We start from the raw sequence: 14435 nt of genomic DNA on the forward strand, positions 1-14435 counted from the left end.
GCTAAACGGAGTGGATGCAGGAATCTCTGTTGCTACTTGCGACTTTCAGAATACCCAGAGAGTGGCTGCATGTGATTGGATGCAGCTGTTGTTCATCTGACAGTTTTCAGAAGGATGGAAGGGTGCCAACAGGACCACCCATGGCTCAAATTCACTCTGTGTATGGTCAGCTTCAGACAACATATCGACAGATCAGTTCCCAACTGATTTAAAATTTCAGTAAGAGCAGTTATTTTTTATTTTCAACTTACATTCACATACATCAATGTCTCAAAAGCGGAGTTTTCACTTTTACATTAGGCAAGTACTTACTTCTGTGATGTTCATTGCGACCAGTCAGATTTTCCCTAATTTGCTTGTATAGTTAAAAGTGAAGGGGGACATCCAATTTTTTACTAAGTGGAAATGAAGACAGTTCTTCTTTCAGACAATTTTATATATATCATTTACTCTTCAAGCAGAATCACTTGTATTATATATGTATGCTATATACTGTGTGTGTATATACAATATATTATCTATCTATCTATCTATCTATCTATCTATCTATCTATCTATCTATCTATCACTTAAAATATGCAATAGTTCTCCTTTAAATCTTGTTTTCTTTTCTTTCTTTTTTTTTCAGGAAAAAGTAGAGTATGCCTTTCTCATCATTTTTACAATTGAAACATTTTTGAAAATTATAGCATATGGATTAGTCATGCATCCCAATGCATATGTACGGAACGGGTGGAACTTGCTTGATTTTGTTATAGTAATTGTAGGGTAAGTATTCTTAATTGAGCTTTATCATCTTTATTAGGGGTTGGGGTTTTGTACGTATTTTGTGACCAATTGTTGTCGATTCAGAATTTAAAGGATAATCTAGGACCCATCAAAAATTTAATTTATATTAAGTGCTGCCATATTTGCACTATACATTCAGTTTAAATGCCATGGATGTGCTTATAGCCTTCATTTTTACGACAGTGCTTTTAACATACAATGCTATGACTAAGCCTGGGTTCACACTGAATACAACTTTGAAATCGTGTGACTTCCCTTGAAGTCGCTCAATTTCAAAGTCAGATGTCAGTGCGACTTCAGGTACGACGTGTAAGACATCTGTGCGACTTCATGCACAGATCGCACTTGAAATTGGCAAAAGTAGTGCAGGAACTACTTTTCAAATCGGTGAGACTCCCACAAAATCATAGTTGCACTGATTAGAATGGTTCCTTTACAGTTCGTGGGGTGTGACTTGTCATGTGACTTGTCAAATCACATGACAAGTCCCATCGGTATGAACGGGGGCCAAGGGTCCTTTCACACGGGCGTTCTGTTTTTTTCATCAGTTCAGTCATGTTTTTTTCAGGGATAAAACTGATCAGTTTTTCATCTTTTTACATCAGTTTTTCATCAGTTTTTACATCAGTTCTTTTACATCCGCTACAAATGCAAAAATGGACCATTTGTTTGTTTTCATCTATTTCTCGCGCGTTACTTTTTTTTTTTACAGAACAACAATGCAGACTTGTTTTGTTTAAAAAACAGATCTGAATGGAAGCAGACAAAAAAACTGATGTAAATGGATGATGTCCGTTTTTTTCATCCGTTTTTACATAGAGATGCATTGATGTCTGTTTTGCATCCATCAACGGATGGCTGAAAAATAGACAAACAGAACGCCCATCTGAAAGGGGCCTTAGGCCAGTGGCTGAAACGCGTAAGCAGTTTTTATCTGTCACCACCTTTTAGCTAATCAAGATCTGAACACAGATGTTCCGAGTGGCCTGCTCTTTACATTTATCTGCTTTTAACATACAGTAAAACAGATTTAAAAGAAAATTAACTCCGCGCATACAGCCCTCAGAGTTACTGCAGGGTTTGCATTATAAAGTAGTGCCATTCAGGTTTGTTCAGATGTCACCGTAATTGGAATGTTTGCTGTATACAGTCAATTTAACACAACACAATTCAAGATTATAAAATAGGAGTCATGAATTACAGGCATGTTATTAGCAATTGTACCGCTTGCTTTCTCTTGTTAGCAAAATAATCCCTACATCTGTTATACAAAATATAATAATAACTTAAATAATAAAATATACTATTTTACCATGCTGCTTCATTCCGTGATGCTTGCTTCATTATTAAAAAGGACCTAATGGCCTCATCCTCCCACTTATTTAAGTGCCTTAAAATAAATATCTAAGTGGTTGTAAACCTTACATAACCTCTGAAATTACAAGCCTCTGGTGACACACAGAGATGAAATAAATCTTTCTACATAAGTTGTATCTGTTTATCTGTTGCTCTCTCTTCTCTACAGCCTTCTAAAACACACAGATCAAATGCTTATGTTTAGCTCCAGTTAGGAGAGGCTGAAATCTGACACTTCCCACTGCATAGAGCAGGGAGCTGTGTGTAAACTGAGACCTGAGTAGATGGAAAAGACCCCCCCCCCTCTGCACAGTCTCATAGGGAAACATGCACATCTTAGGCTGTCAATCACCTTATGTGTGCTGGTGCGGGGACAGGGCTGTCTCCTGAGATACTGTGGTGTCGGAATAACCTGTCAAAAAAGATGAATGCAGATAGCTTGAGGATAGAGAGAGCAGAAAGAACTTACACTATATTATTTTGATTGAGGCAAATACACACTGTAGGGGGATATGCTCTGTTCATTTTTCATTTCAGAGGTTTGCAGCCTCTGAAATTCTTACTTGTATCAGCACTCTGACAAACCACAAAGGCCAACATGACCAAATGCCTCAACACTTGGCTATATGTTCTCTGCTGAAGAGATAGGTCATAGGGCAACAGTGATCTTGTGACCAACTGCTCTAGGATCCCACCTCTGTTCCTCCAAGGCAGGTAAGTATCTCAGGCCTCCTTTCTGTATATAAAGTAGACAGGAAGGTTAGGTGTGTTATTTCACTTTGGATCCTCTTTAATGTAGATTTTGTTACGTTTAGTTAAATTAACTTTTCTAGGTTGTGTTCACCTCCTGTTTTAATACTGCATCTATTTACCATTTTTTTTCTACTCTAGATTGTTTAGTGTAGCTTTGGAACAACTCAACTTTGGAACCAAAGAAACTGACGGAGCAGGCCACGCAACCGGGAAATCCGGAGGTTTTGATGTGAAAGCTCTGAGAGCTTTTCGTGTATTACGTCCCCTCCGATTAGTGTCTGGAGTGCCCAGTAAGTCTGTACATCACGTATGAGCAACTGCAGTTTTTCTAGCTGCTGAGGAAGAACAAGTCTTAATGTGACGTTAGCTATGCTTGGCAGGAAATTCTAGAGCTTGCAAGTTATCAATTCCTAGGTCACTGCTGGCTGTTTAGCTGTAAATCTGTATAAATCTTCTTTGAGATTAATTTTACCTGGAACAATTAGCATTACAAAATTAAAAAGGGAAGCATTAAAGTGATATGATAAAAAAGGGCAGATTTAATTGCCTGCTCTGAATTACACTCACCGGCCACTTTATTAGGTACACCTTGCTAGTGCCAAGAAAATATCCCTCACACCATTACACCACCACCAGCCTGAACCGTTGATACAAGGCAGGATGGATCCATGCTTTCATGTTGATTACGCCAAATTCTTACCCTACCATCTGAATGTCACAACTGAAATCGAGACTCATCTGACCAGGCAATGTTTTTCCAATCTTCTATTGTCCAGTTTTAGTGAGCCTGTGCGAATTGTAGGCTCTGTTTCCAGTTTTTAGCTGACAGGAGTGGCACCCGGTGCGGTCTTCTACTACTGTAGCCCATCTACTTCAAGGTTCGATGTGTTGTGTGTTCAGAGATGGTATTCTGCATACCTTGCATAACAAGGGGTTATTTGAGTTACTGTTGCCTTTCTATTATCTTGATCCAGTCTGCCCATTCTCCTCTAAAAATTACACCGAACATCCAGCACTCCTCTGTACTGTGTAACAACAATTTAGTCCATTTATAAACACACTATTTACTAAAGCTGGTTTACTCAGAATCTTGTGCACTCCTGCATGGAAACCAATCAGCTTTCAGCTTATATTGCCAAAGCTTAATTGAACAAACTGAGGTTAGAAGCTGATTGGCTACTATGCACAGGCGCACCAGATTCTGAGTGAATCAGCTTTATGAAGGGTGGATGGATGAATGGATGGAACGTGATTCACCTTTGCAGCTCCCGTGAGATCTGGGCAGGATCACCTCATATAGCAGGAAATAGCAAAAAGCAGCTGAGGTTAATACCAAGTGAAAAACACCTTTATTTTAAAGCAGCACACTTACATGTTAGAATTTATCATGACACAGCAGTTGGGAACACCACATCCAATCTGCTGAAGATACACAGAGGCAATAAATGGACGCCAAACATGCAGCAGCAGGGGCTCCAGTGGGCCAGCAGATAGTGTGGATAAAAAGAGCTGGTGGTGTCTCCAGCCGCACAGTGAGGATGGCAGAATGTTTAGGTGATGCTTGCCCCTCCTGACATCACCTAAGGATTCTGCCATCTATCTACTTATATCTAACGGACCCCGTTCTCCCGCGACTTGGTATCTCCGTCAAGAAGCTGCTTCTCAGGCTCTGGAACACGAGACCAGTGAATTTTGCTATTGCTACCCCAAGATCCAGACAACACCAGATTTGAAGTAAGCCAGAAGGTAGACTAGTTTATTTGAACATAGATACAAGATATATACACTCAGGGGACAGTCCCCCCTCCCTGCATAATGACCCAGGGCGGGGCAATCTACATTTAGTAACAAGAGACACACAGGTATTCAAACTTCACACCAGCAGACAGTCCCATCAAGAGGGAGGGCTGCTGGAGACACCCCCCCTTCCCACAAAGCTAATACACATAAACACATACATCCCATAATAGTTTGCTCCCAAGCAAGACAAACGCTAGAACAAAGGGATGCAGCCACACAACACCAAACAATCCACAACCCCCACTCCACCTATCTCCTAGACATGTCTACACAATATTAGGACAGATCACCCTGTACCCCTAACAGGCACAGGGTGACTTACACATAAGAGGGATATGGGGAGCTGAGACAGGGGTCTCCCCACTTCGCCAAAGTAAGCTGGGTTCCATGGGCCTTCCACTCAAAGTTACTTCCGTTACAGCGTCTGTGTACCTTTAGCAGATTAAATCTAGTGTTTCAACCTACTGTGCATTATTCACTGGTGGATTGGTGAATTCTAACATGCAAGTATGCTGCTTTTAATAAAGGTGTTTTTCGCTTGGTATTAACCTCACTGCCTTGATTTTTGCTATTTCTTGTCCATTGTCCTCTGACATCAGCAAGGCATTTTCGTCCACACAACTGCTGCTCACTGGATATTTTCTCCTTTTCGGACTATTCTTTATAAACCCTAGAGATGGTTGTGTGTGAAAATCCCAGTAAGTCAGCAATTTTTTAAATACTCACACCAGCCCGTATGGCATCAACAACCATGTCACGTTCAAAGTCACTTAAATCCCCTTTCTCCCCCATTCCGATGCTCAGTTTGAATTTCAGCAAGTCGTCTTCACCACGTCTAGATTCCTAAATGCATTGAGTTGCTGCCATGTGATTGGCTGATAAGCAATTTGTGTTACCAAGCAATTGAACAGGTGTACCTAATAAAGTGGTTGGTGAGTGCATTTATCCATAATAATACACATTTTTGAAACCAATAAAAATGTAAAGTGTTCTAATGACATTCAATGCTGAATTAAAATAATACAAAAGTGGATGTTGCTAGTTTTTAATTTAGGATTGACTACATTCATTGTATAATAATATTATTATTACTATTGTGTTTTTGCCCACAAGGTCAGATCTGACACATTTTGACCCTATACACTTTAAAACACCAGACCAGCCTATCAGCGGTTGAATTACTAAGCCTCGGTTCACACTATGAAATACATATGAATAGCAAAGGAACCACACCCCATTCCTGTGCGATTAAGTGCCATGCACCATGTTTGCGGCCTGCATTTGGGGTGTCGTTAAGATTGCACTGATACCAGTTGCAGATTGAAAGGGCAGTGCGATCTGAATGTGGTGCGAAAAACGTGCACGTTTCGCAGGTTTCCCGCACCTCATTCTAGTATAAACCTAGGCTAAAGGTGGCCACATACATTGCTCAAGTACACACATACTGAAGTCTGATTGCTTAATATTCTGTATGTATCTACAAATAAAAAAAAGAAAAACCTGGGAAATTTTACTATTGCTCTCAGACATTTTTTTTTAGGTTTAAGAGGAAACAATTGGACAGACTGGAGAATGTTCCGTAATGTTGATATACTAGAATTATTTCTTGATTGATTTTACTACATTAAAAAGCTATCAAATTAACAATTTAAAAAGAACAAACAACCACAAACACAAGGGAATATGGTAAAAAATGGATTGCATCTAAAAGAAATTGCATTTATGGCCATCATATGCCTATTGCAAGCTTAACGTTAGGTGAACAGCTAAATACAATATCGAAATTCATATCATGGAGCTGCTTTACTTGCCAATTGATTTGCATTTCTGTGCACCCAGTCCTGAGGTCACAGCCCTACCACACAAAACAGCCAGATTGGTAATCTGATTTTTTTCTACTGCAGTTGAAATTTACTTACTTTCAGCCTAGTTAAGCTAACATGTTTGCCTGGTCTTCTTTTAAGTGGTGTTAAACCCAAAAGCAAACATTTATTATTTTGCAACTTACCAATTCTTAGATGTGACATCTCCTTTAATTTTCTTATTTAGGCTTTCTTTCCTCCATTTTAATCTGGTGATCTGGTTAGTAAGTCTGTTGTTTTTCAAAAGAACCAGCTCTTTTGCAGATGTATCAGTTACAGGGATGAGAAAAACCATTCAACACTGGCAGGGATGCTTACCGTGATCAGCTTTTATTTATGTACAACCTTTATCCCAAAAAGAGAAAAAAACAGTTTGTTGTAACTTCTTATAAAGTGTTAGTGGAGTTCATCTTCAACTTATTAGTGTATTTAAATCTGCTAGTTGACCTAACACTCCCCTCCCCCCTGACAATGTTGCTGTCCTTGTCCTTCTTCATCCAGAGTGGAGGCAATGTAATAAAGGAGGTGTGTTACTGGCCAGATCACCAGGTGAAAACAGAGAGAGAAAAAAGCCTAAAAAAGAAGAAACTAATGCAGCCACCACATCTAATGACTGATAAGCTGCAACATATTACATTTTTTGTTTTGAGTTTAACACCACTTTAAAGTTCTACACCTTCAACTGTCTTTATTGGCCGGCATGAGATGACATAAATCTCATGCATACACAGAGTTAAAGTGGTAGTAAACTCTTCTTGGAAATATTCCTAAACTTCCTAAACTCCTCTTTAGGATATAATAGCCCTTTTTGATATTTGGCACATGTGCTCTGAAGGAATGGCATACCCATGCCGTTCCTTCAGAGCACTGTGCCGTAGCTCGGGATTCCCGTGCGCATGTGCAGGAGTAACGTCATCGCGGCTCGGCCTGTCAGCCGGCCAGAGCTTGCAAACCCAGGAGGAAGACCAGGTGAAGATGGAAGCCCTGTAGAGCCATGACAGCGCTGGAGGGCTTTTTTTCAAGGTAAGTCCTTCATAGTGTGCTAATATGCAGTGCCTACTAGCACATTATGCATTTACATTGCAGGGGGTTTTTTTTCTTTTTTGACTACCGCTTTAAGTTGTACACTGAGTTGCACATACACAGCCTAGTTCTTAGGAGCTTGCTAATAGGCAGATAAAACACTTTTTTTTTTGCATAAGAGATATGCAGGGGAGAGTTACTAAAAGTGATGCAGATGGAGGGGCGGATTACTAAAACTGGAGAGTGCAAAATCTGGTGCAATTGTGCATAGAAACCAATCAGTTTCCAGGTTTGTTTTTTTAAATTAAAACTGAAGAAACCAATCAGCTTCCAGGTTTTATTGCCAAAGCTTAATTGAACAAGCTGAAGTGAGAAGCTGATTGGCTACCATGCACAATTGCACCAGATTTTGCACTCTCCAGTTTTAGTAAATCAACCCCAGAATATGGTGGAGCTGTGCATAGTACCCAATCAGCTTCTAGCTTCAGCTTGTTCATTTCAGGTGGAGCTCCACCCAAAAGGGGAAGTTCCACTTTAAGCCTTTGTCCCCCACTTCCCATTAAGGATTGGCACCTTTGGGGAGCGGGTAACCAAATTTGACAGGTACCCGCTCCCATTTCCATTGCGATCGCCTAGGAGATCGGAAGCGGAACTTGTCCCCCCCCCCCCTTCCTCCCCGTAGTCTTCTGGAACATGTGACAGGTCCCAGAAGACTACGGGCCATTCACAGAGCACAGCGCTTCTTGTGCATGCGCAGTGGGCACCCGGCTGTGAAGCCGCAAGCTGTCACAGCCAGGTGCTCACACTATAGATGCCAGCGCCAGGGAGAGAAGACGGCTGGTGGAACCAGCTGCAGTGAGGACACCTCTGGACCAAGGGGCAGGTAAGTGGCTGTATTTTAAGTCAACAGCTACAGTTTTTGTAGCTGCTGACTTTTATTTTTTTTTTTTAGGTGGAACTCCGCTTTAAGCTTTGACAGTAAAACCTTGAAGCTAATTGGTTACCATGCACAGTTGCACCAGATTCTGTGTTCACCAGTTATAGTAAATCTCCCCCACGGAGTAAATAAATGTGAATAAATGTTTTTCTTTTCCATTTCAAACAATACATCTAGGTCACCTCCCAGCCCCAGCTTGTGATTGGACAGTGAATGAGTGCTAACAATCTGATGAGATCATCTTTCTGCTCTCTTCTCCTGTCCACATGTTACTTGTTAGGACGTCTGCATACAGGATAAATGACTGTCCCCTAGTACTGTTCCTTCCTGACTCTGCTGTAAAGGGCATTACAAGTTGCTGATATCAAGTCAAATTCAGGCATTCACAGTGGTCGCATATAAAAATAAATTTTTATGATTTTTTTTTAACCACTTCCCGACCGGCCGTTGCATATAAACATCCGGGCGGTGGCAGTGCAGGGTCGGGTGGCTGTTTATAAACGGCCTCACCGCACCCTGCTTGTGCGCGCTCCGGACACAGTGAAACACCGATCGTCGGACGGGACCTCTGTACGACGTCCCGATCATGTGATCACTGATTGGCCAAACTAATTTGGATTTTTTTTTTTTTTTACTAAAAAGATAACAGAATATATTTTGGCAAAGATTTATGATGAAATATTATTTATTTGCAAAATTGTATAAAAAAAAACACTTTTTTTCAAAATTTTTGGACATTTTCATTTACATAGCAAAAAAAATAAAAATCCCAGCGGTGAATAAATACCACCAAAATAAAGCTTTATCTGTATCAAAAAAATGGTAAAAAATTCATTTGGGTACAGTGTTGCATGACCGCGCAATTGTCATTCAAAGTGTGATAGTGCTGAAAGCTGAAAATTGCCCTGGTCAGGAAGGGGGTAAAAGTGTCCGGTCTGGAAGTGGTTAAATAAATGCACAACTGCGATTGTTATTTTTGGATTTGTTTCTTTTTTTTAACATATATATCTGTCTGAAATTTATATTTAGTGTTTTATTAATGTTGTCTCTCCACCTTTGTTTCTATGTTCTACTTTTAAGTTTAACATTGATCTCTCTCAGCATCTGAGTTTTTTCCTTATAGCCCTTTCCTTCATATCATAAACCCGGAATATGTGTGCTTTAGCTTCAGTGTTACAGTGAGAAAACTAATTTTGTTTTCTAGCGTAATCTCTGTTTTGTCCTTCCAGGAATTTTCAACACATTTTCAAAATGTCGGTTTCCCAGCAGCCCTAATAACAATTCAGCCAGTGACCATAAAACTGTTACAATATGATATCCATGCTGCGTTGTATATATTTTAGTAATTCTATTAAATTATGTATTTTTATAGTCAAGGCATAATCCAGCATCTTTTCATAAATGATCACCTTTCTCTCTTCTATTTATTTCTCTAGGTTTACAAGTTGTCCTGAACTCCATAATAAAAGCCATGGTTCCTCTGCTGCACATTGCTCTTTTGGTCTTATTTGTTATAATTATTTATGCTATTATTGGTCTAGAGCTTTTTGTGGGAAAAATGCACAAATCCTGTTTTTTCATTAGCACTGGTAGGTAACAGAAAATATGTACCCTTTTTACTTTTTAAAATACACCTTCACCCAATTAAAGCCACTTATTTGCACCTGTCTCCTTCTCCTTCCCTCTTACACAACTACATTAAAAATATATTTTTTTGAGTATCCAACACTTTTTGTGCTGCACTTCCTTCTTGCCTAGGTGGGAATGACATTGCGCTCCCCAGGAACTCTCTTGATTCTGAGCATTTATAAATGTGCATTGGGGCTTCCAGAGCTGCTGGGGACCTGCAGCACACCTGCACAAATGGGGGGGGGTTTCCCTCTCGTGCACTATGATGACACAGGTATGAGGTCCTGGATCTCAGGGTGTCTGCGCATGTGCAGGAAATCCGCCATACGCGCGAAGATGAGACTTTCAGCACATCTGCACACATAATGAATTTTTAAAGATGGTGGCATCTTTAAGTAGTGACATAGAATGCTATAGAACTATAATGGATCTGTTCTAACAAAATGGAAGAAGCAAAAGTTCCTACAATAGCCAATTGTATTCAACAGTTCATTTTTCTGTGCAGGATAATTAGAAGAGTGCAATTATAACTGGTTTCTAGGATACATTAATGGGTAAAACACAGATTTACTTTAAAGCACAGGTCTCCAAACTTTTTAAACATTGGACCAGTCCTTAAGACTCTGAGGGGGCTGGATTGTGGCCAATGAGAATAGAAAATTCCCTGGCGTTAATGGGAGTATACAATGCCTCGTCATAGTGGGATGAATATTGCCCCATTGTTGACATCGGAAAGAAATAGTGCCCACTCATTGGTGTCAGTGGGAGGAATAGTGTCTCCATTGTTGGGGTCATTTGTAGGAATAGTGCCTTATTGTTGGTATCAGTGACAGGAATTATGCCCTGCTGTTGGTGTCAGTGGGATGAATAATGTCCCATTGTTGGGGTCATTTGTAGGAATAGTGCCTTATTGTTGGTATCAGTGACAGGAATTGTGGCCTGCTGTTGGTGTCAGTGGGAGGAATAATGTCCCATTGTTGGGGTCATTTGTAGGAATAGTGCCTTATTGTTGGTATCAGTGACAGGAATTGTGGCCTGCTGTTGGTGTCAGTGGGAGGAATAATGTCCCATTGTTGGGGTCATTTATAGGAATAGTGTCTTATTGTTGGTATCAGTGACAGGAATTGTACCCTGCTGTTGGTGTCAGTGGGAGGAATACTGTCCCATTGTTGGGGTAATTTGTAGGAATAGTGTCTTATTGTTGGTATCAGTGACAGGAATTGTGCCCTGCTGTTGGTGTCAGTGGGAGGAATAATGTCCCATTGTTGGGGTCATTTGTAGGAATAGTGCCTTATGGTTGGTATCAGTGACAGGAATTATGCCCTGCTGTTGGTGTCAGTGGGAGGAATAGTGCCCCATTGTTGCAATCATTTGTAGGAATAGTGCCTTATTGTTGGTATCAGTCAGTAACAGGAATTATGCTCTGCTGTTGGTGTCAGGGGGAGGAATAGTGCCCCATTGTTGCAGTCATTTGTAGGAATAGTGCCTTATTATTGGTATCAGTGACAGGAATTATGCTCTGCTGTTGGTCTCAGTGGGAGGAATAGTGTCCCATTGTTGGGGTCATTTGTAGGAATAGTGCCTTATTATTGGTATCAGTGACAGGAATTATGCTCTGCTGTTGGTGTCAGTGGGAGGAATAATGTCCCATTGTTGGGGTCATTTGTAGGAATAATGCCTTATTGTTGGTATCAGTGACAGGTATTATGCCCTGTTGTTGGTGTCAGTGGGAGGAATAGTGCCCCAAGGGTTGGATAAAAGCAAACAAGGCCACATCTGGCACCTGGGCCAGAAACTGAATATATGTAGCATTTCTTAGATATAGTGGCTGCATTCGTTTTCATTTTTCAGGCTAAGAATATGTTTAGCAAGTAGAGAAAAACTCCATTTATTCGTGTTAGGAATGCAGTGTCCTTGTAACCTCCTGTAAGCCGAACTAAAAGCTCAAACAATGATATCTTCCTTTTCTAAAGTACTAAACCCCCAACCCTTCCATGTAAGTGGGATGAAGAGAGGATGGACATACACGGATTGAATTTCGGTCGGTTCTATCATCTATCGATCCTGAACAATCAGGTCTGCCAGCTATAGCCAGAAGCACTAACCATTATATTCTGATGGCTGGGAAGTCTCATAATCAGAACAAATTGCACAGTTGGAGTGATGAACAAAAATATAAAGTGCATTTGTTTTTGTCTAAAAATTGCATAAACAAAATAATTTTAGCAAGACAATATCACAAAAAGAAAGACTTGTTTGTCCTTAAAAAATAAGTATTGCTTTGTTATCTGATGTAATGACAAAAGTATTGCTGAATAAACAGGTCCATAGCAGAAATTTCAAAACTGGTCCATGGGAAGTATACTAAGTGGGAGAGGTGAAATGGTTAAAGGGTAAATCCACTTTTGTTAGGAAAAAAACATTCCCCCTGGCTAATCTATTGTAGGGATTTTTAAAAACTTTGTTGCACATTCCTACCAATTGTTATTCTGAAGAAATAGCTGTTTGTTTGTCTGTGTCCCTGTGCACAGTGAATGTAATGGGAGCAGGGGCGGACTGACAACTCATGGGGCCCTCGGCAATAAGGGATCATGGGGCCCCTGTGTCCTTGCCCATACTCAAAAAAACCTATGAAAAAGGTACCAGGGGCATCTCATGGGGCCCCTTTCTGACCCTGGGCCCTCGGGCAGTGCCCGAGTTTCCAAATGGTCAGTCCACCCCTGAATGGGAGTGGTTTTATATTTATCAATCAGCTGCTGGACCTGCAGGGTTCTAATGAGGAAAGTAGCAGAGCCTGCATCCCTTTAGACATGTTTTCCCATTGGGAGTATCACACCAAAAATTACATTTTTGTTGCAGGGGATGCCATAAATTTTAGTGCAGATTTCTGGGAAAATCAGTAGGCCAATCACAGAAGCAGGAACTTACATTTTCAGGGGGTGTTCTGTACACCATCTGTGTACAGAGTGCCTTCAGGGAGTCATGCTGCATTGCATTTTACAGATAATGACAGCACTGCAGATTGAAGAGGAAAGGTAATATGACTTGAGTTGCAATTGTATACGCTATATTAATTTTTTTTATTTGCTTTTTTTTTCTTATGAAAAGTTGAGCTACCCTTTAAAAGTGGGAATTTTACCCAATTTATTAAGGCTAGGTTCACACCTATGCAGTTTGTGTATGTCCGTTTCTGCAGTGCGTTTTGTGTTTTTGCACAGGTGTTTTTGCCACGTTTTTGATGCGTTTTATTTATTTTTTCTTGTTGCTAGGCAAAGTTAAAACACAAAACACATCAAAAACGCATCAAAGACTTGGCAAAAACGCATTACATGCTTTTCTGCAGCATTTACATTGAAGTCTATAGAACCAAAAACACAACTTTTTGCGTTTAAAAAAGTCCCGGACCCTTTCCAAAAAATGCACCGGATGAAAACACGGACATGTGAACGTATTCCATAGGAAATCATGTTAATGGACTGTAGTGCGTTTCTGCATAATGCTGCGGAAAACGCTTAGGTGTAAACCTAGGGTCAGAGAATGAAGCCACGATTAAGTGTGGATTCACACATACATGGTGAGGATTGAAGATCAGATTTTACAGCTAATTGATACAGTAGTTGTTCAGCGGTTCAGGACAGGTTTGGATCAGGTTCAGGTCAGGATTTTATCCTGTTCACAACTGATGACTTGTGCGGTTTAGTATCAGTTCCCCTAGAAGTCAATAGTCTGTAATCTGCACCTGAACCGGACCACACTGCTCAGAAATCGGACAGAACTCTTTTTCAATCCACAGTGAATCCGCACTGCCAGTGCACTGGACCTATGTAAACAGGCACCACAGGAAGAAAAGTTATTTCACATGTCATGCGGTTCAAACTGCATCCAATCTGCATATACATTATATTGCCAAAAGCATTAGGATGCCTGCTTTTACACGCACATGAACTTTAATGGTATCCCAGTCTTAGTCCGTAGGGTTCAATATTGAGTTGGCCCACCATTTGCAGCTATAACAACTTCAACTCTCCTGGGAAGGCTGTCCTCAAGGTTTAGGAGTGTGTCTATGGGAATGTTTGACCATTCTTCCAGAAGTGCATTTGTGAGATCAGGAACTGATGTCAGATGAGAAGGCCTGGCTCGCAGTCTCCGCTCTAATTCATCCCAAAGATGTTCTATCAGGTTGAGGTCAGGACTGTGTGCAGGCCAGTCAAGTTCCTCCACCCCAAACTCTTTCATCTGTGTCTTTATGGACCTTGCTTTGTGCACTGGTGCGCAGTCATGTTGGA

At 40.6% G+C, this 14435-nt stretch overlaps 1 protein-coding gene across 8 annotated transcripts in view; it reads left to right on the forward strand.

Moving 5' to 3' along the window:
• The window catches only part of CACNA1D (calcium voltage-gated channel subunit alpha1 D), a 537089-nt gene that overhangs the window by 234253 nt on the left and 288401 nt on the right, over positions 1–14435 (forward strand). For all 8 annotated transcript variants that reach the window (XM_089681862.1, XM_089681863.1, XM_089681858.1 and 5 more), the window contains exons 4-6: positions 629–768; positions 3037–3188; positions 9957–10109. In XM_089681862.1, the coding sequence (XP_089537988.1) occupies positions 629–768; positions 3037–3188; positions 9957–10109 (445 nt within the window). The remainder of the gene's footprint in view (positions 1–628; positions 769–3036; positions 3189–9956; positions 10110–14435) is intronic.

Source organism: Staurois parvus, unplaced genomic scaffold, assembly GCF_062004578.1.
Source record: "Staurois parvus isolate SC_StPar_1 unplaced genomic scaffold, SC_StPar_1.0 ptg000282l, whole genome shotgun sequence".
NCBI classification, from domain to species: Eukaryota; Metazoa; Chordata; class Amphibia; order Anura; family Ranidae; genus Staurois; species Staurois parvus.